The sequence below is a fragment of the Maniola jurtina genome, chromosome 6 (genome assembly GCF_905333055.1).
Source record: "Maniola jurtina chromosome 6, ilManJurt1.1, whole genome shotgun sequence".
In the NCBI taxonomy this organism is placed as follows: Eukaryota; Metazoa; Arthropoda; class Insecta; order Lepidoptera; family Nymphalidae; genus Maniola; species Maniola jurtina.
In genome coordinates, this window is record NC_060034.1 from 7,271,641 (window position 1) to 7,297,000 (window position 25,360).

A 25,360-nucleotide genomic window follows, 5' to 3' on the forward strand; every position below is an offset into this window, starting at 1 on the left:
CTACTCTACAAAAATTATCTTCCTTTCTATAGTAATATACTTATACGAGTATTATTCATTCATAAATCAGTGAGCTTCGGGTCTTTCTAACAAATCAATCTGTTGTTCGTAAAAAAAAACGTATTTATGTATTTTTGAATATTGACATTTGACTTATTTACTAAAATTAAATATTTCAATGGAACATATGTTTTTTTCTCGTCGGCAATATAAAACACAGACTGACAGACAATGCACAGCCAAAACCGGTAGATCTAGAGATTTGAAAGGAGGATATATTATATATTTCTTGAGCGATTTACCATAGAGGAGATGGAGGATTATGGAAAGAAGGATTATGAGAAATGTCCAGGACATCTTTTGAAAACGTAAATACACGCGGGCAAAATAATTAAAGCTAATAACTTATTATAAAAAAAACTGCTTACAAATAATTTCGAATATTGGATTACTTATAACAGTAGTTCCTAGCCTAAATGCTCAGTGGAATGCGCTGGATCGGATAAGAAACCAGAGCGAGGACTGACTTATTTTCTCGTAGTAAAGTAAGCATAAAATCGCATACGAAGGCTTTAGTCCTCCAGACTTGGGTTTATTACATACCTACAAAGCCTCACATTGCGGCATGTAGAGCCAAAGCGACGCGACGCGTCGTCTTCTCTAAAGTTTCACAAAGTAAACTGAACTTATGTCGTACTTTAGTTTTCGTCAAAAATAATTAAGTACGTGGGTAGGTACTTACTCATCGTTATTTCACTATAGACACACGAAGTTCATATCATATATACCTAGTAGGTTTATAGCTAGTCTATAGTTTCAACATTTAGGTAGTAATTAGGTAACTCGTCGTCCACTGCTACGTCAAAGCAAATCCCTAATTGCTATGACGGCTACTATCGCAACGTTTGTTTACTAATTCTCTCTGAAGCCAATAAATTCCCCATCGCCACAGTACGAGGGGCATTTAATAACTGTCCAATTGCCAACAATCGTTTGATAAACAGTGTAAATTATTTACACAGTTTCAATCAAATAGACTCTCAAAATATTATAATATCTGCCCATAGAAACTCATTCGATTCTTAATTTATTTTTAGTCGATAGCTATAACTACTACATATATTTCTACGTTTTATTCATCTTCTGGGTCTGTTAATAATAATCTTAACAGTTTTGACAGGCTACAAGTTTTTAAGTAGGTAGTAGGTACCTACCTAGTTCAGTTTTAAAACAAAATATAATATTGCGACTTTTTAATTACTTAACCACTATTTAATACAAAGGTAATGTATCAGTTGTAAGTGATAATATTATTTGAAACTGACAGCTTGATGTGCCCTCCGAGGTACAGTGGACATGTAAAGGTCAAATTGGATCACTCAAAATCGGCGAGTTACGACCTGGGTCGACGATACCCAGCGCAATCAACTAATAAGACACTCCATCCTCACATCGCTAACACATTTTATTCCTCCAAGTATCTACTGAAAACAAAAATAGTTCGGTCGCGTGGATTTAGGTAGTGTTTTAAAATTAGGAAGCCTTTATTTTTCCAGCATGCTAAAATAAAGTTAAGAAAAACATAAAGAAACGAGTTTTTATGAGTAAGAAATAAGAATATATAAAAAATAGGTAGGTTTATCACCAAGAGGTCTTTCTGAGATAAACGAGCCCTAACGCGATGGATTTAGGTACTATTGAAGAATCTCTCTGGCCTGCTCCTACTTCCATCATCATACCAGCTCTATAGTACATATTACTTTCATCAGAATTGCATAAGTTTAAAAAGTTTGAAATTAGTATTATTACAATCAGAAGTGGAAAAAATAATTTCTGGGATTCAATTGCGGTCTACATTGTTACGAAGCTACAATAAAGCCTGTAAAATAATAAGCCCAGATCTCTTTTTACACAGCCATATTTATCTATAAAACTTACCACATTTGAATTTTTGGCTTTTGTTACGGCAATGCGGTTTGCATAAATTGTACCAACTGTCAGCTTAATAATATTATCTCAGGGGCTGTTTATTTGAACTTTGTGGTAGAATAGAAAGTCGTAAAGTACCTAATGAAAGTGAACATCATTCTTCGTTATCAGAGATTTCAAAGTTTTAACATTATATCTTATTTCGAAGTCATCTTCAGTCTTATTGACTTATACTTTATGAGCCATAACAGTAAGTTACTTTATTACTGTGTTCAGGACCATTTAATAAATAGGTTTTTTTATGGATTTGTATCTCGCATCCCACTTGACGTATCTGAGATAGCCGTCCCGACCTGATTTGGCGGGGTGACGATTTTTATGGCCAATAAATTTTTATAAGTATATAAATCTTTTATACTTTTTATATATCTACTTCCCATCTATTCTGTTGTCGTTAGATAGAACATTGGTGGTTATTGGCTATTCAAAGAGGCGCCTTGATGTTAGTAATGTTCATTATAATATCTATAATATATTATATCGTTAGCCATTGACTGCGATCTCACCTGGTGGTAAGCGATGATGTACCTAGTCTAAGATGGAAGCGGGCTAACTTGGGAGGGATATAGCAGTTTTATCAAATCCAAACTCCTGATCGGTTTCTACAGCATCGTACCGGAACGTTAAATCGCTTGCAGACACGGCTTTGCCGGTAGAGTGGCATTAAAAATCGGTCAAGAGCGAGTCGGACTGTGCTTATTAAATTTTGAAATTTTTATTTGTTGTTATAGCAGCAATATAAATAATACACATTCTGTGAAAATTTCTACTCTACCTATTGCGGTGCACTAGATACAGCCCGACGTACACAGACAGACGGGACCCTAAAAATAGAAGGGCTACTTTTTGTGTGGAGTTGATTGCAACTTCACACAAAAGTAGAGTGAAGTATAGAAAAAAGCTAATACTAAATTTAACGATCTACTAACACGAGTGAAGAAATTTAACCGTAGCTTTATTTATTTACATTAAATAAATAAATTATTAATAAATGAAATCGTGCGCGTCGTGCAACCAACTCGTAGAGTTGTTTTAAAGAGAGAGTTCGAGTAAAAATTTTCTCTACGATACAAGTTTCCTATTAGGGTGGAAACGGTACCTACTTAATATAAACTAGAAGATTTTCTCAACATTCACCTTCCAATTATTTATTACTAGGCATTACCCGCGATTTTGTCCACGTGGATATAGATTTTCATAAATCCCATGGAAACTCTTTGATTTTCCGAGATAAAAAGTATTCCATGTCCAGGATGCAAGCTCCGAGTATATCCGTGCTAAATAGATGATTCCCGCGGATTCATCTTATGTGGATTTAGACTATTTTTAAGAATTCCACGGGAATTCTTTTATTTTCCATCTCAGAATGAGAAGAATTTGGTCATACCTAATCTACCACAATGGCCAAGTGCAAATTAGCACACTTCACACACCTTTAAGAACTTTATGGAGAAATCTCAGGTATGCAGGTTTCCTCGCGGTGTTTTCCTTCACTGTTAAAGCAAGTGATACTTAATTGCTCAAAACGCACTTAACTCAGGAGAGGTGCGTGCCCGGGATCGAACCCTGGACCCCCGATACCAACCACTAGGTTATGACCGCTTACACTGTCACTGATATGCGCTGTCGCAACTAACAACAGCCTCTATTTTTAGCGTACCGTACCCAACCGTGCCAACGGTAGGTGCCCTATAACTAAACCTTTCTGTCCTTTCGTCCATCCGTCCGTTTGTCTGTCAGTGGGCTGTATCTCGTGAACCGAAATAGGTAGAGAGTTGAAATTTTTTCAGATGTATTTCTATTGCCGCTATAACAACAAATAATATAAGTTCCATAATAGCTGCTGTGAAAAAAAATGTTATTTCTTGTACAGTCAGCAACAAAGCAAGTTTGCATCCCGTCCGTAGTCGCTTTGACTGGCGGGTGCAAACCTAGCTTTGTTGCTGACTGTACTACGTGGTTCAGAACCCTTCGTATGCGAGTCCACTCTCACTTGACCGATTTTTTTAACATTTCAAACAATTTGTACCAACACTTGTCCACATGCAGTCTGTAAGGTGGGTCATGTAGATGGATAATTACTTACTATACCCAGGCTAGCTGTAATAACACAGTATTGCGATGTGTGCGAGTTAAAATAATCAGTTTCGTTTTTGTTGGTTTTCATTCATTCCATTAATTCAACACCGTTTCCAGTCCACCCGCTGCGCTGTGTTTTTATTCATTGAAGTATTCTGTTTGGCTCTAATAACAAATTACCCAGTGTGCTAGTGTTATTTTTCCATCATCTATCTATCTCATCATCTATCTAACCTATTCATACTAATATTATGAAGGCGAAAGTGTGTCTGTCTGTCTGTCTGCTAGCTTTTCACGGCCCAACATTTTAATCGATTTTGATGAAATTTGGAACAGAGTTATAATAGCTTATATCCCAGGGACGTATATGGGATACATTTTATCCCGGAAAATCAAAGGATTCCCACAACACAATTCGAAGCCGGGTTGAGTCAACTAGTTTTGAATAAAACTGTTTCATTTATTAATATAATAACAACAATGTTATTATATTATAACATTATATATATTATTGTTATTATTATAAGGTATATTAATATTTTATTTATTTTTTAAAAATATGGTAAAATGAGAAAAATAATTAAATGTTATAGGCGCCTAAATATAGGTACTTTGTTAAATCCTTATTCTTTCATGTGCTTTTTCCTTTTTAATGTGGACCTATTGTGGCACAAAATGAGCGAAGTACCGATAAACACACACCCTTGCCTACATATTATACACATACATCCGTAGTCAGATAAAAAGAGTTGTGCTTATCATAAATGAAGGATCTATTCAAGAGCGCCTTTGTAGCCGCAGACTAGTAGACGTGCTTAAACTACAGCTATTGAGCTTAATCTACTCGTGGCAATCTGCTGGCTCACTGTTTTGCTAGCACACTGTTTTGCGTGTTATTACGAAAACTGATATCTGTAGGTTTTTTAAACATGGTTCTTACCTAATAAAACTTTAAATTACAATAATCATGATATTTTTTGTGTTCCGTAAAGGTTCCGTACCTCAAAAGGAAAAACGGAATACCATAATATATCCAGATATTCGTGTATCTCATACAAATAAATAATTGCCCAAATGAAGGCCATTCGACAATTTTTCACTTTTTAAAGACTATTCGTACCTTCTTTTAGTACATCTCACGGTTACAAAAGAATTAAAAGTTTCTTTGATTAATTTGCCTGTGATAGCTAGATACGAAGCTTAATTGCAAGAATTTGAACTTTGTAGAGCTTCAAATCCCGTTTTATAAAAAGAAAACTAGCTATTTCTGAATTGGCTCGGGTCTGAGAGATTTTTCTTCCGGTAAGAAGCTTTAACTGCTGCTAATGAAACTGACCTAGAGGCTAGACTACATTTTTTATGTCTGGTTTATCACGTTATTATTTACCATTACCTGCGTATTTCAAAAATCATAATAACGGTTTCCGTGAGTTTTAAGCTTGTAAATGAACTTAAAGATAGAAGCTACAAATTTTGCTTGGGGCGCTGCGCTGGTTTTCTAACTCATACAAGGGATAGATACAGATATTTTTGAATCAATAACAAACTTCAACATTCTCGTTACATTTTCTAATTGACCCTCCATCGTACTTTTTGAAAGCAAAGTGAATAAAAAAAGTCTTATTTGAAGGCCGAGTGGAAATGTTCGTATTAACTTCGAGTAGAGCATGCAATTCCATTGTGCTACATTCGGGTTTTCGTCATGTTTCTCTTGCATAGGGTTGTCATCCGTCCGGGTTACCCAGCACACATTGTCTGCAAATAACTCCCTTGGATGTTGTGATATAAAGATATGCTTGCCTTCCCTTTAAGGCTGTAGGTTTGTTAAACATCATCAAAAAATTGAGTAATTTTCAGAGTTTGACAGATAGAAATGAAAAATGAGATTATTAAAACATCTCATTTTTAAGGGTTAGCTTGATCACAATAGTTTATAGAGTTTTGCAAGAGCAATTGTTTAGTTAAGAAATGAAATGTATTGACCATTTAATGATATATTATGAGACAACAGATATGGTTTCACGATGCAATGTGAAAAGTGTATACTTTATAGGATATTAGTGGAAAAGAGACTTCAATATGTCATACTGTTCCAGAATTTCCTTAGGAAAAAATAGGTTTCTTTCAATTAAAACGTTTTTGCTGAACGTGATGGTGCTAGATTATCAAAAGTACTCTACTAATATTCAGATCCCCCCCGATGAAGCCCAATCTGTCACACGCATTTTCAATGAGTAGGTATTGAAAAATCGTCTCGTGTTAGATGCGATTTTACTAGGGACAGCCCTACATTTACAGCAAAAATTTTCTTCGGAACATTTTGAATAGCACATAACAAGCGTCATGATTGCCTGTTCTAAATCAGAGGTTGATCAGTGCCATGCTGATATCACTCAAAGTAACTTGTTATTACGATTATTCGTCATCGGCTGAAAAGGATCTGTGTGTATATCTACATACTTAATCAAGTTATCGCAGTGCATTGAGCTCCATGTCCGTTGATCTATGATTAATAATAATTAGAAGTTGTAAGTTTTTTGTTAAGGTCGCTACATACGTAACGTGATTTCTCCGTTCCGGACGGGACGGGAGGATTTCTCGAACTACTATTGGACAACTGGAACGCCCCGCCCCGTCCGTTTTCTATTTGTCCAATAGTACTTCGAGAAATCGTCCCGTCACGTCCAGGACGGGAAAAAACACGTTACGTATGCAGCGACCTTTAATCGTCGCTGCGCATGAAAATTACGCTATGTGGAAAGTCACAAGTTTTCAGGATACTCGTTTAAACTTAAATTTTTTGAAAAAATCTGCTTTACCTTTAGATCAAAATCACATATCTATAAAGATTGATTATCTCTTGAACTAGCACACATGCTAAAGAACGGGCTTCTACATGTACCTACCTAACCTAGATACGCCTTTAAAAACCAAAAAAAAAATGACATAAAGAAATATCCTAGAAAAATAAATAGTGGATTTTGCATGCACAGCGACGAAATATTAATTATTTTTAGTATATAGTTAGAGTTTGAACTCTGAACATTTAGATTTCGTATATTCTACCCAATAGCTTAACTCAATATAATATATCATCTATACATACATATAATAAAATTGTAGAAAAGTGGTGTCTGTACAATGGAAATATATAAAAAAAAAGTAGCAGGGGTTGTTATTATATCGATGCCGAACCCGAAATTGTAATTAATTTTTTTTTGTCTGTTTGTCTGTTTGTCTGTGTGTTTGTGCACGCTAATATCAGAAACGGCTTATTCGATTTAGATACGGTTTTCACTAATATATTGTAGTAAGCTTCACTTAACATTTAGTGTTTATTTCATGTCAATCAGTTCATAAATAAAAAAGTTATGTCAATTTAAAGAATCACGGCGAACATTTTTAACGTACAGAGTATATGCTGCCCGAAAAGTCACTATTCCACGCGAACGAAGTCGCGGGCATAGCTAGTACATAATATTATTATATTAAATTTATTATGAACTAGGTTGCGCCCCCAACTTCGGCCACATAAAATGTATAATTTCAGAAAATCCTTTCTTAGCGGGGGTCAAAGAGAAAGCGTTCATGAATATTTTCAAGTTTCTAATCCTCGTCGTAAGCACCAGCTTTACGTTGATACATCAGTCAGTCAGATATTCCTTTTATATTACACACAGATTTTTCATTTTTTCATCGTAAATAATGGCGACTCAAAGCTTAATAATACAGCCCTTTGGAAGAAATTATAGCTACTCGCGCGTCGTCGTAAATAAATTAGGCGCGTCACTTTACCGCCTCGGTAAATATTATATTTTCGGGAAGTTTGTTTTATTTTGTTTGACTTGGAATTTTGAATTTAATTGGCAAAAAATGCGCCATATTTATTCTATCATCCTGAAAAATAATTTTGCAAGAAGGCACCTACTTGGTAAAAATAATTTCTCAGATAAAATTTTCATTCTAGGAAACGAAAAGTAGGAATATATTCGTAGCCTTTCGTAGCGGAATCTGTTTACAGATTTTTGACTTTAGCTTCAGTACCAGACGACTCCACTTTGCCGGTTAGCCAAGTAACCTATACTTACTATATAGAATACTAACTGATCCGCTCAGCTTAGCTCGGGTGAAATTAGAGGATTTACCTACCTAATATATTTTTTCGACATTTTGCACGATAAATCACTAACTATTATGCAAAAAAAAAATGAAAATAAATCTGTTTTAGATTGTACCTAGTCTATAGGTAAGAAATTTCATGTGATAGATACCCCATTTGGAATAGTTATCTTACTTTGAAAATTGAAAATACTTACTATTTTTCATGAACACATTTTTTTTGTGATGTGACCACGAATTCACGGTTTCGGATTTTGCCTTTACTTGTGCCTAACCTGCCAAATTTCAGACAGACAGACAACAAAGTGATACTATAAGGGTTCCATTTTTCCTTTTGAGGTATAGGTTTGGTAACCCTCATAAAGTTTAAATTAAGTACATAATTTTGTATTCAAAAGCCTACCAGTAAATAATTTAATATTTATATAGTCAACAAGCTAAGAATAATGTAATTATTTCGAATGCGAAATCCGAGAATGACGGGAAAGCGAGATTTCCGCTATTTATCCTGCCATAACAAGTTAAGTACATAAAGTTCATTGCTCTCACAATACATTTCGTAAAAAAATCGTTTTGATGTAGTTGGCGGTATACCTAGGTATTAGTCTCAAAATAGATAGTGTCCTGTTTGTACAGTTTCGAATTAGTTTGAATTAAAGAAAGTGTATTTTCCTTAAAACCATATTTTAGTTGAACCAACTATTTATTTATTGTAACTCTTAACACTTTTACATAAACTAACTTTTATATGAGTATATTAAAATACCGCCGACAAAACGTTTAAAATGGAATTTTCACCGCAAAATAAGAAGTAGGAGTTTATCTCAGGAGTTAAACACCACGTTTTTGTTTATCACGTTTAATTAAACCGCCAGACAGCAATGAAAAATTCTTTAGCACACCTGTTTAAAAGATTTTTTAAAGTTCATTTTCTTTTGTGAGTCAGCCTTTGAAGATTTTTACTAAGGGATTTCTGTAGATACCAACTTTCTAATTTAGTAAACGTTTGCAAAGGATTTTTGTGTAAAATAAAATTAATTAAGCTGTAAAATAATTGTTTTTGCTGAAGGTTATATTGTTCATTATAACAATAAAAATATATTGGAATATCTACTTACAAAAAAATACTCTCCGTAAAACCACACTATGAATTATGAAATGGAAAGCTGTATTCATATTATAATTTGACACCTTTTTAACCCCCGATCCAAAAAGAGGGGTGTTATAAGTTTGACGTGTGTATCTGTGTATCTGTTTGTGGCATCGTAGCTCCTAAACGAATGAACCGATTTTAATTTAGTTTTTTTGTTTCAAAGGTGTCTTGATTGAGAGTGTTCTTAGCTATAATTGAAGAAAATCAGTTCAGCCGTTTGAAAGTTATCAGCTCTTTTCTAGTTTTCTTATAGACGTTTTTGTGTTTTTTAAATTTTGAGAAATTACTAGTCTATATCTCAGTTTCAGAAAATGAAATTTAAAATAACAGGTTTGGTAAGTAACATAAACATAAAATAGACTTTTTGTTATTATATTCATTTTCGTCAATCCAAAAATAACGCGACGAGCTGTTTTTTAAATTTAGAGTTTTGTTTTGTATTTAGGTATCATTATTGTAAGTAAAGTATTGATTGTGGTATTGGAGCAATAACAAGTTATTAATTTCGCTCGGCTTAACTTTACTACCAATTATTTAGCTGTTGATTTCAGATGGACAGAGCAAGGTGAATTTTCTTGTTTCAACTTAAGCTGTAAACAATTTTTTGATGAAGCAAAGAGCAAAGCAAATACCAACGTAATATAAAAGAAAGAAACCCAAATGAAAAGCCAAGCTTACCCCCCGGTTAAGATTTATCCTGCCACGATCAGAATAAGGCGTCAGTCTCCACGGTACCTAAATAACGCTTGAACATAGAGGTGCTATAAACTAGAGGTGGTGATATTTCGCAAATTCAAGCGCTCCCGGGCGCGTTACTTACAATCATAATTTAACTCTCATTTGAATATTAACCAATCAAACTCAATGACATTTTGTTGACACGTTCCAGAAACAAATAAGTAGATACTTTTAGGATTCCGTACCACAAAGGAAAAACCCTCACTTTGTTGTCTGTCTGTCTGTCTGTCCGTCCGTCCGTCCGTCCGTCCGTCCGTCATGTCTGTCAAGAAAACCTATAGGGTACTTCCCGTTGACCTGGAATCATGAAATTTGGCAGGTAGGTAGGTCTTATAGCTCAAGTACAGGAATAAATCTGAAAACCGTGAGCTAAGTTCTGTACTCCTATAGTTTACAATTACAACTCATACACTTGAACCTAATTTACAGTTCTCGCGATGAATGGTACCTGTTGTACGAGTATGAACGATGAATAAGACTCGTTTATCAATTTGATTATAGCATTTATTGCTACCTTTGTATCTGAAGTGCTTTTGAAAACATTCTGTATTCCACCGTAATTGCTTACACCAATACGCTATATAAACTTCGTAAACTTAACTTTTGGCTTTTCCGTTTGGTTCTTGTTTTCTGATTGACATCCGTTTGATTGTTATTTTTAATTGACCCCGCAAAAACAAAATGAGCCCCAATAAATATATTTTAAGATAATATAGTAATGACGTCGTTTGAGACAATCATGACGTCAAAAGTTGCTTACGTAAGCTCTGCAATAGAATTTTGTTGAAACGTGATATATTTTTAATTCCGATACAGATGAGCTTAGCCCTTAATTGCGATCTCACCGGTAAACTTGATGATACAGTCTAACTTGGAAGCGGGGCATCTTGGAAGGGGTATGACAGTTTCATTAGGTATTCATCATCATATTCACATACCATTAGGTTTGATTGCATCTAAGCCTCTATTTAGGTACATTAGGCATATAACATTACTAGCTGTGCCCGCGACTTCGTTCGCGTGGAATAGTGACTTTTCGGGCAGCATATACTTTGTACGTTAAAAATGTTCGCCGTGATTCTTTAAATTGACATAACTTTTTTATTTATGCACCGATTGACATGAAATAAACACTAAATGTTAAGTAAAGCTTACTACAATATATTAGTGAAAACCGTATCTAAATCGAATAAGCCGTTTCTGATATTAGCGTGCACAAACACACAGACAAACAGACAAAAAAAAATTAATTACAATTTCGAGTTCGGCATCGATATAATAACAACCCCTGCTACTTTTTTTTATATATTTCTATTGTACAGACACCACTTTTCTACAATTTTATTATATGTATAGATTTAGGCACATTATAAAAAATAAGAAGCATCCGCTATACAGAAAAATAAAGAAAGGCTTCCAAATATAGATGATCATTAATCTGCCTTTAAAGCCGAAACTCGTTTCTTCCCCAAAAAAGTTTGTGGAACTTTATAAAGCGATTTAGACCCTTCTTTTTGTTGTGTGGAAATTTTAGAAATCGTTTTCCCTGACTTAACAAATAAAAATAAAAATTGATCTAGAAAATAACAGCTAAGGGTCAGGTTATAATCATTGATCTCGACCCTAAAGCATTTGTTAGGTAGGTAAGTATATTTGGATTTCTGTGGTAAGTAGGTATTACCAAATTGTTTGAATTAATGATATTTTGTAATGTAAAGTGAAAATTCCTTGTAGACATCCAATCCAACTTGTACTCCGATTGTGAAATAAAACGTTTAAAATGTCATCATTCGTGATTCATCCCATCAACGTCTTCCGCAAGGGGAACGGATTGCGGATATAGCACAGTAATCCAATGATAAGTGGGATATCTTATAATATGCATCCTATTCATCTTTATAATTTTATTCATCCGACTCCTTATCACTTTGGTTATTCATGAAGTAGATAGATACATAAATAAGTACCTACCTACCATTATTAAACACGTTGGAAAAAACAGTTTATTAATAATATATTGCAAGTAGAAATAACAAACAGGTACCTACCTCAATTTTGGGATGGTGATAATATGACGTAGGATGAAGGTGTGACATATTATTGACACAATATGGATACCATTTGATATATTATTGGCATGTTTTTATTAGTCATATCATAACAATAATAGGTATATTGCACATTCTTTAGCTATAATTTTTAAGTTCGCTATTATAATATTAATAATAATTAGTTAATTAGATTGATAATAAAGTTCAAAACTAAAACCCGACTAAGTACTCCTCTTAATAAACGCTGAAATACAGTAGGCAGTATTGTTTTTTTTATATTTTAATATTAAATCTTAAATTTGACATCCCAAGTTTCAGAAACCCCCACTTTTTTGGATGTAACATTTTTATCCGCATCCGTTGAATATTCATTGTAAAATGTGGCATAATTTCACCCGGAACAATCGATCCGTCGAACCGGACGAATCGATTGACACCTCATTCATCAAAATAGGCTCAGTAGCTAGACGCTACGGTGAAACATACACAAACAAAAATACACACATACATACAGAGGTACATAGACTGCTAAAATCATAACCCTTGCTTTTGCCGTAGTCGGGTAAAAAATATTTATCAATAAGTAGGTAGGTACGTCGATTACGTCTTGTATAAAAGCCGAAACCCGAAAGCTTAATGTCGCGATTGTCATTGTTCTCGTTAAATCCGAAAAGAGAATGCTTTTTGCTTTTTGATATATTTTCAATAGGAAATCTATATTATGGTCAGGTCTCGTTGTATTATACGTTTATCGCTTAGTGGTACCCAGTCCATTTTACTACTGAATTAGATAACCTTACTTTCAAGGATTTTTGGGTAAATATTACGTCATTCTTAACTTACTATAACAGTTAGATATACTCGTAGGTACTTTGCATGCACTTTTTATTACACATCTAATAAGGAAGCTATTTACTTGATTTTGATATTATTAAGGTAAAAATAAACGTCTTTAAACTATCACATTTCACACTAATATTATAAGGGCAAAAGTTTGTGTGTATGTGTGTATGTCTGTGTGTGTGTATGTTTGTTACTCCTTCATGCAAAAACTATTGGACGGATTTGGCTGAAATTTAGAATGGAGATAGAGTATATCCTGGATTTGCACATAGGCTACTTTTTATACCGGAAAATCGAGAAAGAGTTCTCACGGGTTTTAGAATACCTACATCCACCCGAACGAAGTCGCGGGCATCAGCTAGTACAAAATATATGAAGAGATATTTTCAACAATAGTGTTGCTATTTCCATTGTACACAATCACTAAACTAAACAAAACTATTACATTTTCAGTCACTTTTTTTACAATGTTTCCCGCTATGTTAGGGCTTGTCAATAATTAATTTAGTTTAGACTTTAGAGATTATGTGCACAACCATTATTGTGTGATTATTCAAACATCAAATGTCACGCGTTAGATTCAAATCCATCATATTATCTGAATCAAGTTTTATTCAGAATCAGTGTTGATCTGAAGATACTTCTAGAAGGTAAGGAATGGAAGGGAGATCCGATGGGGTCTGTCCCTGTGGATGGCGACCTTTTTTCTGTAGAACTTATGTCTATCTATCCCTACAATCCGTACGAGCAGAAATATTTCGACAAGCTCTGCCCAGTGCAGTGGTGGATCGCGTAGCTTTTCTATCCCTACAATCCGTACGAGCAGAAATATTTCGACAAGCTCTGCCCAGTGCAGTGGTGGATCGCGTAGCTTTTCTATCCCTACAATCCGTACGAGCAGAAATATTTCGACAAGCTCTGCCCAGTGCAGTGGTGGATCGCGTAGCTTTCTGAGACTCGAGGCGCAACCTGATCTGGAAACCCCCTAATTGTTATAAAAATAATCTTTCACAAAGTAACGCGAGAAATACGAATGCAATTTTTTTCTGTCATATTCAGAAACAATACTTATAGCGAGAGCTTTTCATAAAATCAGCGTTTAGCTATTGAATAATATCGCGAGCGAAGGAATGTTAAACCCTTACTAGATTGAAAAACTAAGAAAAACTATTTATTACATTATGAAACATAAGCGCAATCGAAGTGAGCGCGAAAACTTTCTTTAGCTTTACAAAAAAAAAAAAAACGAAATTCGAAGAAAGGATTTATGTTTTTTTTCCACTTCATTTTTTATCCCAGAGATTTTCTGCCTGGAACGGCCACTCTGTTCGCTTTATCATAGGCCCAGCCCTGATGCAAATATCACAGCGAAAAAACGGCAGTGCTTTATTCCACATTCATTCAAGTTCCCAAGTTAACAGACCTAGGTCAACTCTTTATAAAGGTCTACTGTTTACAAAAACTTACTGACCTTAGACAGTGGCTAAACGGGATGTATGAAAACATGCTTCAAGGTAGAAATAATTTGCTGCCTTATACTTGCTTAGTCAGACTTAAGGTGCATTATATAATAATTATTATTTGCTTTAGCTTTTGCGCACGACTTCGTACGCGTGATTTAGGTAATTTATAGCCTACTAGAGGATGCCCGCGGCTTCGCCCGCGTGGATTTCAGTTTTTTTTAAATCCTGTAGGAACTCTTGAATTTTCCGGGATATAAAGTAGCCTATGTCTTTCCCCTGGATGTATCCCAAGTCTGCACCTTAAAATCGGTTTAGTGGTTGGGCTGTGAAAACGTAGCAGACAGACAGACAGAGAGACACACTTTCGCATTTATAATATTAGTAAGGATAAGCATTAAGCATTTGATTATAACGAAATGAGTGAAAGACTTTAAAATGTCGCAATGGTTCAACGGATCGGAGTGATTTTTTGCATAGTTAAATTTAGATTTTTTATAGTTAAAGACCTGGAGAGTGACATAGGCTACTTTCTATCCCGGAAAATGAGGCTTCTACGGGATTTTAAAACACTAATTCCACGCGAACGATGTCGCGGGCATCAGCTAATATGGTTAGGTATACAAGTTTGAATAAAATTGGGGATGCTTTTTGAATTTTCATTATCTCTTTCAAACCCCTCATCGCTTGTGAAATGGCTATTTTTTGTGAGTAAAGAACCGAAAACTGTAGTGTCAATCACTTTTTGTTGCTTGAAGCCGCAACATTTTTGCTAATCTTTTAAAATTAATGGCAGCAGCAAAAATTAAATATTTCACAAAACAATACAATTTAAATGAAATTCCGCTTATCCATTGAGCCATTATTATTTTATCCCTTTAGTCCCTAAGTCCCCTAAATAGGCTAAGTTTATATCTACACGTTATGAACGTGGAATGCAGGAGCGTCCAAGGCGATGCGAATCTATAAATCTCTTTCTTGTGAGGTCGCCATTAGCATTTTGGGACCCCCAACGTCCATCGGTTTTTCGAACTATGTGCTCTGCCCATTGCCACCTCAGCCTTGCAACCCCCCGAGGCTATCTCGGTTAATCTGGTTCTCCTAAGGATCTCTTCATTTCTGATTTGATCACGTAGAGAAACTCCAAGCATAGCTCTCTCAATCACTCGCTGAGTGACCCTAAGGTTTCTTATGAGGTCCATAGTTAGCGACTTTACAATTATGGCATTTATGGCAAATCTATAAAAGTATCCGTTTCACTTTGCGGGAAAATCATAGCATTACTTTCAACTGTTTTATTTAGTTTACTTAGTTTAGAGATTGTATTCAAACGATTTAGCACCTACATGTTAGAATCAATACAGCAACGTGACCATGCAGGTGCTTATTTTATTTTTTTATACAAATCATTATTTATTTTATTCAAAAAAAGGTGTATTTAGGTTTAACACTCGTAAATAAATGTGTGTCTAATGAATTTGAGCTGTGATTAGTTGATTAAATTCACACTACTGTGTGAATCTATGTTTGTGCTAATATAATATCCGCTACTTGATATTCTTAGGAAGCCATTGACCCTATTTAAACTCACGATGCGCCGTATAATACCTAGTCATTATAATTACCATTTTAGCACTTGATTAGTTAATCTCCAGAAACGCTTTACGTTTCTTGTTTGAAATATAGTCTATCCTTTAATTCAACCAAATGGACCGTTCAAAGATTCAAAATTCAGCAACATAATATTAAATGTACATTGTACATACTGCTTTCTATCAAGTGCTTATCAAACATTATCTTCTGCCTTTAGCCCGAGGGTTCATCCCAAATGCCTGTACGTCCCTTTATGACCCAGGAGCTTTGAACTCTTGACATATCAAATGGGTGACGTAAAAGGGTGCGTCTAGTAATAATATTAATTACAATTCACTCCTGTTCATTATAATAATTTCTGTTTTTCATTTTCATTATTTTTTTAAAACTACTATAAAAACTTTATAACTACCTAGAAGATATTTTGCCACCTTTAGGTAGTATAAGGAAAACGCAAAACTAGTGTTTGTAGTTTGTACCTACCTAGCTTGATTTCAACATTTATTTAAACAGCATGACATTGTTCAATTTAATATATGCTCATTTATACAATTGTTGTAAGTAGGTATTATTTTTATGCGTTGGAGCCTCGCGTAGGCGCGCTCTGACCTAACTGACTCCAAATATAGATACTTAGCTCACATTTACTTTTATATTTGCTGTTCATTTCGTGGAGTATCTCTGTGCCTACTCGTATAAGGCCGATTTTCAAGTGGTTAACAAAGTACCTATCTAATTACCTGAACGTGATAAGTGCAAAATTTTATTCGCAACAGTTTATTATTTTAATAAATTATCACGTATCATGACAAAGACAGATACCTTGTTAAATTAATTAAGTATCTATACTAATATCAAAAAGAGATAAAATTTGTAAGTTTGTTTGTAGTTAGTTACCTAATGGGAATAACTGAACCGATTTTGAAAATTCTTTCACCAGTAGAAAGCTACATTATTCCTGAGTGACATAAGCTATAAAAAAATTAGAGATCCCTTTTTAAATTGTAATTAACTACACCCGTGCGAAGCCGGGGCGGGTCACTAATTTTTGATGAAGGAAAACATTAGTCGTCTGACTAGCGACCGCCCGTGGCTTCGCTCCCGTGAGAATTTCAAAAAGATCGGCGTTATTTCTGTCTACATTATGAAGGGAAGCTGAGTGCATCAACTCTCTATATCTAAGGGTTCTAGTGAGTGAGTCAGGATTTCGCCTTTCTACCATCGTATTGCAAGGCATCGTCAAGGTATTGGAAATTCTTCGTACACGTACGAAGCGATTTGCTTCCTCGTTTCTAATCCGAACCAAATTCAGTATGGAAGGTACCCATATTGAATTCAAGTCAAGAGTGAATAGGCAACTTCTAGGCAAGTGCGTTCCATCTTATGTTGCATCATCACTTGCTAGCACGTCTGATTGCAGCCAAGCGCTTAGTCTGTAAATTAAAAAATATAAATAACTTGTATGAGATTAGTCTCTAATACGACTAGAAAAATATTTATGCTGTGAGTGTACTGAATTGTTCTCTGATGTGCATCGTGCATAGCGCGTGTCGATGCGGATGAATTAACGTAATGCACGCGTCGCGCGGTGACGCGGGCAGCGCTCGTCGCGCGCGCCGGTACTGCAGCCTCCAGCCGCACTACACGCTCGCCGCGCTAGCTGACCGCTTAGTCACGCAAATAGCGTACACAACACCTGTCATGTTAATCGATACGTGCATTTGTGATAACCAACTGTGATATTAAATGTGATAATGGGTTTCCTCGGAGTGTCTTTCTCGGTTTTTAAAAAGTGCCCCAATCTCAAACTGAAGAGGAAAAGCAGAACGCGCAGGTATTTCTTACGACACACACATTCTTGACTTACACGCACGACTATCAGATAATCGGCAGAGGCCACGTGGGTATGTTATCATTGATAAGCATGAGATGTAGTGCAGAAAGAGGCGTGTTAAAATTAGCATAACATTTTTATTTTTATCTTGAAGCCTAATCAGAAGAAAAATGAATAAGCCTTGTTGAACTACAAACTAAAATGATTACAATCAGACTCAGGGTTGGCATATGATATAACAAAAGTTTTAAAATGTTTAAAACTAAAAACAACACTTTTAAACAGTTGTAAACAAGTTTTCCTGTTTTAAACAGAATGTTTTTTAAACAATGTTTTGGTGCAACCCTGCATATATCTTTGTCGAACCAATAGCTATGGAACTTGGCTATTTTTTTAACGTTATTAGTTCAATAGGTATCTATCTACAAGCTAATTATTCTAGAACAAGATATTTAATTGGATTGGAGATTGGCTGAAACTAAAAATTTTACCTATATTGATGAATAATTTAAATAATTATTATGAAATATCTTCAAAACAGTCAATGTTAATGCGGTAAACTGTACGACTATTAAGAACAGTTTACAAATTCACATACTTATCTACTTAATTTGACGATCATCACAGAAAATTATGACCAATTTACACGACAAGCAATCATGGACGGTCAATAAAAGTTTATTTTATGGAGCGTTCATATTAGCGACTAAACACTAAAATTAGCAATCCCATACGAAATACGAAAATGTCGTCGAGAAACAGTCATAAGCAGCTGTTAATATAAATTTAGTTTTTCGTTGAAATGACGCATACCTAGGTACAATATGACGTATAATAAAATTATAAAAAGTTTATAATTAAGTACTTAGGTTGAAATCTATAGAGCGCACTTTGGCTTTACTTAGACTTAAGTTTCAGTTAAAACGAGACAGACTTATGCCAGCGGTATAACGCTGTCTCGTTTTAACAATGTCTTAAGTCCGAGCAAAGTCAAAGTGCGCTCTATAGATCTCAGCCTCAGTATAATTCATTCTAAGAGGAGACCCGTATTCAGGAGTGGGCCGGTGACGGTTGATGATGATGTCGATGATGATGCTGGATACATAACCAGTTCCATTCCACAAACAAACATTGTATACAAACTTATACTTACGAAGTTTGTAAAAGAAGGGGATGACAATTATTATTTTTAACTCAAGTACGCAGTTGTAATAAATCAATGAAACTTAGTAAAGTGGATTTAATAAAAATTAAATACAAAAATCAAGCCCCGTATAAAATACCAAGGAAATATGACTAGACCTTCGCTTGTTTGAGCCACTCAGTTGAGTGCATTGCCTTTTGAATACCGGAATTTAAATTGGCAAAGTTGAAAGCCATTATGTAATGCGAGCACGAGCCCTAACCCTTGCCCTAAGTCCGTGCCCTTAATATACAAAGGTTCAAAAGAGAAAATAATAAGGATCAATAGACAAATGTGGACACAAATCAAATCCCAAATTCCTACGTTTAATTTTTCAAGAACATTTACCTACTCGTAGTTAGGTAGATGTTATTTTTTAACATCGCAACATAGTAGGTATAGAAATCACAACATAGACGTATTCCTTACTATATCCGATATAATTATTCCGGATATTAATTATTTATTTTTTATAAATTATACGCTGAAACAAAGATGAAGGAAAATGGCAAAACAATTTAAAATTAATTAAGTAAGTAGGTAAGTACATACGAATACTTCACGTTTATAATAATCGTAGTTAGCCTCATTTTATCCTAATTTATTTTCTCATAGACTTAGCAAAGGCAATCTTTAATAAAATAAGTAGGTATAGAAGAAATTTTGTTCTTCGAACTAAACAGGTCATATATCAAGACTATTTTTATAGAAGTCTAACTATAACCACCTTATCTGGAAGCAATCGGCTCAATCGCTCTAGTTTACGAATTGAAAATGTTCGTGTTATACGTCTTTGTTGTCGTCATCAACCGACAGACGTCCAAACCTGGTGCGAAATCGCCACACCACCACTTTGGGACCACAACGTCTATCGGATCTTCGATCTATCTGTGCCGCCCATTGCCAATTCAGCTTCGCAGCACGTTGAGATAATGCATTATATGTATCATCTTTGCGACTAGGAACATCTGACTGTAAGTAACATAATATTTTAACTTAGCAAGGGACTGAGTGGTCATCGCATTTGCAATTCATTGACAGACATTTTATGGTCAGAGCTAAGCCGTTACTTCCTTCTATTTAACTCAAGTAGAACTAATTAATATGGCATTGGATGTTATTTTCTGCTTCATGGAATATCGTGTCAAGAAAATTTACAAAAGGTGTAGTGTACCTAGTAGTGCTAATGTGATATCCATCTAAAACATATTATTTTATCTATTGTGTTTTTCTCGTCTACCAATACAAATATTGTTGTGAAATTCTCAATGCGTCGTACTACACTGGTTGGCTGCAACTGGTTATTTTGACATCTAGATTATTTCCAATCTCTTTGTCAGTCTTTGATCATAGGCCAACCTACATATTATTACCCTATCATATACTCGACTGAAGATTAAGTACGTGTTCTGAATCCTTTAAGTAAATACTAGTTAGGTATATTCTACTTGGTGGGCGCAACAAAAATTTTTGAAGCGAATAATTTGTTTGTAAAATTGTCTCTAGGTGTGGCAACATTACTACCACTGTGTTTACCAACCGTAACAAACCGTTGGTGACAACGTTGTGCATCAGTGATTTTAAAACCAATTGAACCAATCTATACCGACTTTAAAACTGACTCCGTAGGGTCCTTTTTGGCAATAAAAAATTAGCCAAGGACAATTCAACAAACGCAATTAATAATGGTTCAAGAAACGTCAAGAGTATGAACACTCAACACACAAACCAACGTTAAACAGTTGGGCGTAGCAAAAGAAATTCGAAACATTTATTAACTAAGTGATGCCCGTGACTTCATGGATTTAGGTTTTTAATAATCCGGTGGGATCTCTTTGATTTGATAAAAAGTAGACTATGCCTGTGTCCAGAGTGCAAGCTATCTCTTACTCAGTAGATGATGCTCACAACTTCGTCTAGGTGGATTTTTTTTAAATTCCCTGGGAACTTTTTGTTTATCTGGGGTAAAAATACATAGCTATATTGTCTGCCTCTCCGAGACAAAAGCTATCCCTGTACCAAATTTCGTCAAAATAGGTAAAACGGATGTGCTGTGAAAATTCAGCAGACTAGCAGACGCACTTTAACAATTATAATATTAGTATGGACGTAAACAAAAGGTAATAATAGTGATAATAAATTAATATTACCATTTAATGACTATAATTCTATAGAATTTTCCGATCACCTGATGAGTGGCCTTAGATTACTGTTGCATTTAATCAAGAACTAGGTAACAAGCAGGTACCTAAGTAATAAGTAGGTATGTAGTTTGTTACTACCTATGATTTGCTAGTAATGTTTGTTACCTATTTTATTCATGTTGATATTATAAATGCGTCAGTGTGCCTGTCTATTTGTCTGCTAGCTTTTTACGGCGCAATAGTAATGTGACCGATTTAGATAAAAGGTACAGAGTTATCTTGCACAGCACTTTTTATTTTGAAAAAGTTGAGTTTCCGCCAGGATTTTTAAAAACCTAAATACACGCAGATGTCGCGGTCATCATCTTATTAGATTATATATACTTACCTTTTTTTAATTAGAAGAAATAATTCGGAAGAAATATTTGTTTTCCATCTTACAGTAGGTAGGTAGGTACCTACTAGGTACCTACCTACCTAATATAATAATATAGTTTTATTTGAATCTTCTAAACAGAATATTGTATTACGTATCGTTATCATAATCATCAATCAGTAATTAATACCTATCTCAACCGAATAATTTAAGCGTACGGTCTACCGCATCTGCAAGTCGCAACTGACATTTCCATTCCGGCATTCATTATCTACGACCACAAGTATTAACCACAATAACGAACAGGTCCCTACTACCTTTACGTACCTAGATATTTAAAGATAATTGCCATTATAGCTAACTCAGGTGACGTGAGTTGGTAAGCTGTAGGAACATTACGCGCGACGCACACTGCCACAGTCAAGTGAAGTCGAGACTTTCTTGATTACTTTATTTACTTTGACACAAAGATTTTTTTTGTATTATTCCGATACAAGTTAACCCTTGACTGCGATCTCACTTGGTTGTAAGTGAATACCTAAATAATATTCCGAAAAATTATATAATATTAATCTTCTCTGATTTAATCTCGTGGTAGGCTTTTGACATCACTTATCAGTTATCACCCGTAATTATTACCCCTTCGGTACGTCCGTAAGACTAGAAGAGGTGTATGACTTTTATTAACTGTCATTCTTACCCTTAAGACCTTGAGATCGCAGTCAAGCGCGAACTTGTACCTAATTGAATAAAAATACACAATGGTTTTCTATTCATTCAATTGCCACATTTCGTGTTTCTGTGTCCATTCTTATTTTGCATTGCCTTGTCCTTGCCAGCCTTGTCCCAGTACCACTTAAGGCGGCTACAATATGCGACGGAACTGGTTATCCTCCATCTCGGCGTAAGCCTGGTCTACAAGTAGATATAAAATAAAACAGTATTATCTCATGAGCAACACTGTATACCCACACGGCTACTTAGCTTATGTAGGCCTCATCTTTAAAATTCATATCCATTAAGTAGTGTTTTATTACGGATCTATAGTAGGTAATAGATTTGTAATAAAACACTACTTATGCTGAGTTACGAGTAACTTTTGGGAGTAAGGGAAAATATAAAACTCTCTATGAGTACTTGCGTTTCTTTACTATGCTTATTAAATTAAGGTAGGTAATTATTTAATCTCAAAATTCACCAACCACAGAACTATACCTACTAATATTATAAAGACATAATTAAGTTACTTCCTGAGTTTGTGTGCCTGCTTGTAGAAAGTAACCTTCGGAACTAAATATGATCGGATTCTGAAGTTTTTTTCATTGATAGATAGATACCTAGCTACGTCATCCTCGAATGCTATAGGCAATTATATCAGGTGGACGAAATCGCGGGCAACAATTAGTTCTTAATAAGGTCATTTATAACTTTGTGCATCGATAAATAAAACATGAAACAATAAGTATCGGCTGACATTTTGTTAGCAAAGAACTTGGTTGAACAAAGCATGTCGTGTTTACTGGCGATAAAGAGAACAAGTGAATTTCTGCAAATCTGCAAGTGACGCGGCTAGCTAGGAATAATCAAACAAACTTGCCTCGAGAGCTCACGACATTATAAGCATCTTCACTGCCATTACGAATATCTGAATAAATATTTACCTAGTTAAGGAAGGATATTTTACCCAGTTAAGAAAATTTTAGGTGAAGGATACGAAGGGAACGGAAAGCGAATTAGTATAATATCACTACCCATATTATTATAAGTACATCGTTGTAGGGTCTCCCCACAAAAAAAGATTTTCCTTTGTGGATTCGCATATTCCAGCACTTTAAGCTGCACCAGCAACGTTTATCAATTCATCATGCTATCCCCCCCCCCCCCCCCCTCATTGCCACTTTAGCTTCGCGATTAAGATATAAAGCAGAAAAAGAAAAATGTGGACTATAAAGTTTACAAGCAATATCGAAAATAATATTTATTAGACTTTGAGCCCTTGTGAGCCAATATCAAATTATTGGAATGTGATCTTCATAATTTTTATATATTGTACATGTACATATTCATTTTGATATATTGTACTCAATGTTAAATTTTTATTAAAATTTTTGTAACTAATTTAACGAATTTTTGAGTTTCGTAAAATATTCAAAATGAAACAACGAATAATTATAATATGTCTCATACTACAATTAATGTCTATTCATAGCGTAGTGTGAGCTCACTTAGGTAGTGTGGACTTCTGAATATTCTTCGTTTATTCATTTTATTTTTATTGCATCTTATAAGTTCAATATTATTTTGTAGGAAATAATGAACACTTTTGAACTCTGGGAAATTAGTGTAGACGAAGGTGAACCTTGTCTTCGAGAGTATATATTTGAGTCTTTTGATAATGGCATAAATTTTACGCATAGGTACCCAAAACAAAAATATTTTTTCTAATCGGTTGAGTAATTTTGGAAATTACGTCCTGCATCCAAACTTACAAACTTTACGTCTTCATAATATTAGTGTAGAGAATGGCGGGAAAAGTTAATAAAACTAGAGTAAAGCTACTGAACATTTTGCCTCAATCCTTTTATAGCGGTTTTTCATAAGTGTATGTTCAAACGCTCGGTGTTATCCATAAAACGTGGAATATAACCGGTTATTATTCCAGGTGTGTGGTAATATTAAAGGGTTAGGTATGCTATGTTATGTAGGTACATTAAAATATGTTTATTCCTCGGTAATATGATAAAAGGGCAGGCTAAGCAGTGCCGCACATTGTGAAAGACAAGGGTATAGAAAGGATTGTAAGATAGTGTGAGTTGTAACAAGGTTGAAGTGTTTCGACTTTAGAGCATCAAGTTTTCCATTATTATTATCGTTCGTTATTTTATCACAGAGATTCGTATTTTTTACGATAATATTTTTCTGAATTCCAGGAATTCCTTGAAAAGGCCTTAGTTTTATTTACTAAAACTTGGAGTTCGCTTTTTATCTACTTAAGGCCATACTGTACGTTTGTCTCTGTATTCCATTATTACTTTAAGCTTCATTTTCAATGCTGTTTATTATTTATAAAAGTTTACATAATATTGTATAAGTATAACACGTTCACATTAATAAAGAATAGGCAAACCCAATTAGTTATCCTAGTTACCTAATATTGAAAATTTAATACTGTAAAGGCTCGTTTATCATGAAGGTTTATGGGGGCTATACAGACCGGAGATGAAATATAACTTTGGCAGTTTGGAACTGAATGAGACCTGCCACAAAATGAGCATATTACTATGTAAATAGGAGTTCTAAAACTTCACTAGAGTTCGAACGCATAGGGGTCCAGACATAAACGTGTGTTGCTTTTGCGCGCCGCGGGAATTAGTAGCAGTTCACTCTAGTAAAGCTGCATATTCACGAGGGAGCAATTTCGCTGCCTGACACGTGTAACGTATTACTTACTGTTAAAACATCAATTACGTGGAGCTGGAATTCGGAACTTTAAGTGAATACGTGCACACTTAGTAGGTTCATTAGTAGCTAATCACCGCGATGCTCCTTGTAATGTTGATAACAAAAACGGCCATTACGCAGCTGTAACTTGTAAATATACGGCTATACAAGGGTTGTACGCATAAGTGGTTTTGTCTCGCAAGGCACACATACAAAGGTAATTACACTGTGTGTATTTTTTCACCTCAAGTGATTACACACTTGAGGTAAAAAAATAAGCTTTTAAATCTAGAACCTAGAGTGATTATCTCCCAAGAAAAGGCTTTAGATATTATTGATAGTATACCTACCGGAAAG

General features: G+C 34.8%; 1 protein-coding gene across 12 annotated transcripts in view; it reads left to right on the forward strand.

The window, feature by feature from the left end:
* Nucleotides 1–25,360, forward strand: part of LOC123866080 (eye-specific diacylglycerol kinase) — a 167,027-nt gene that overhangs the window by 88,701 nt on the left and 52,966 nt on the right. Inside the window, exon 1 of one of the 12 annotated variants that reach the window (XM_045907426.1) lies at nucleotides 17,678–17,859. The exons of the other annotated variants lie outside the window; for them this stretch is intronic. Within the exon in view, the coding sequence (XP_045763382.1) occupies nucleotides 17,780–17,859 (80 nt within the window). The 5' untranslated portion in view covers nucleotides 17,678–17,779. Of the gene's footprint in view, nucleotides 1–17,677; nucleotides 17,860–25,360 lie in introns of those variants that run through there. 12 annotated transcript variants of the gene reach the window in all.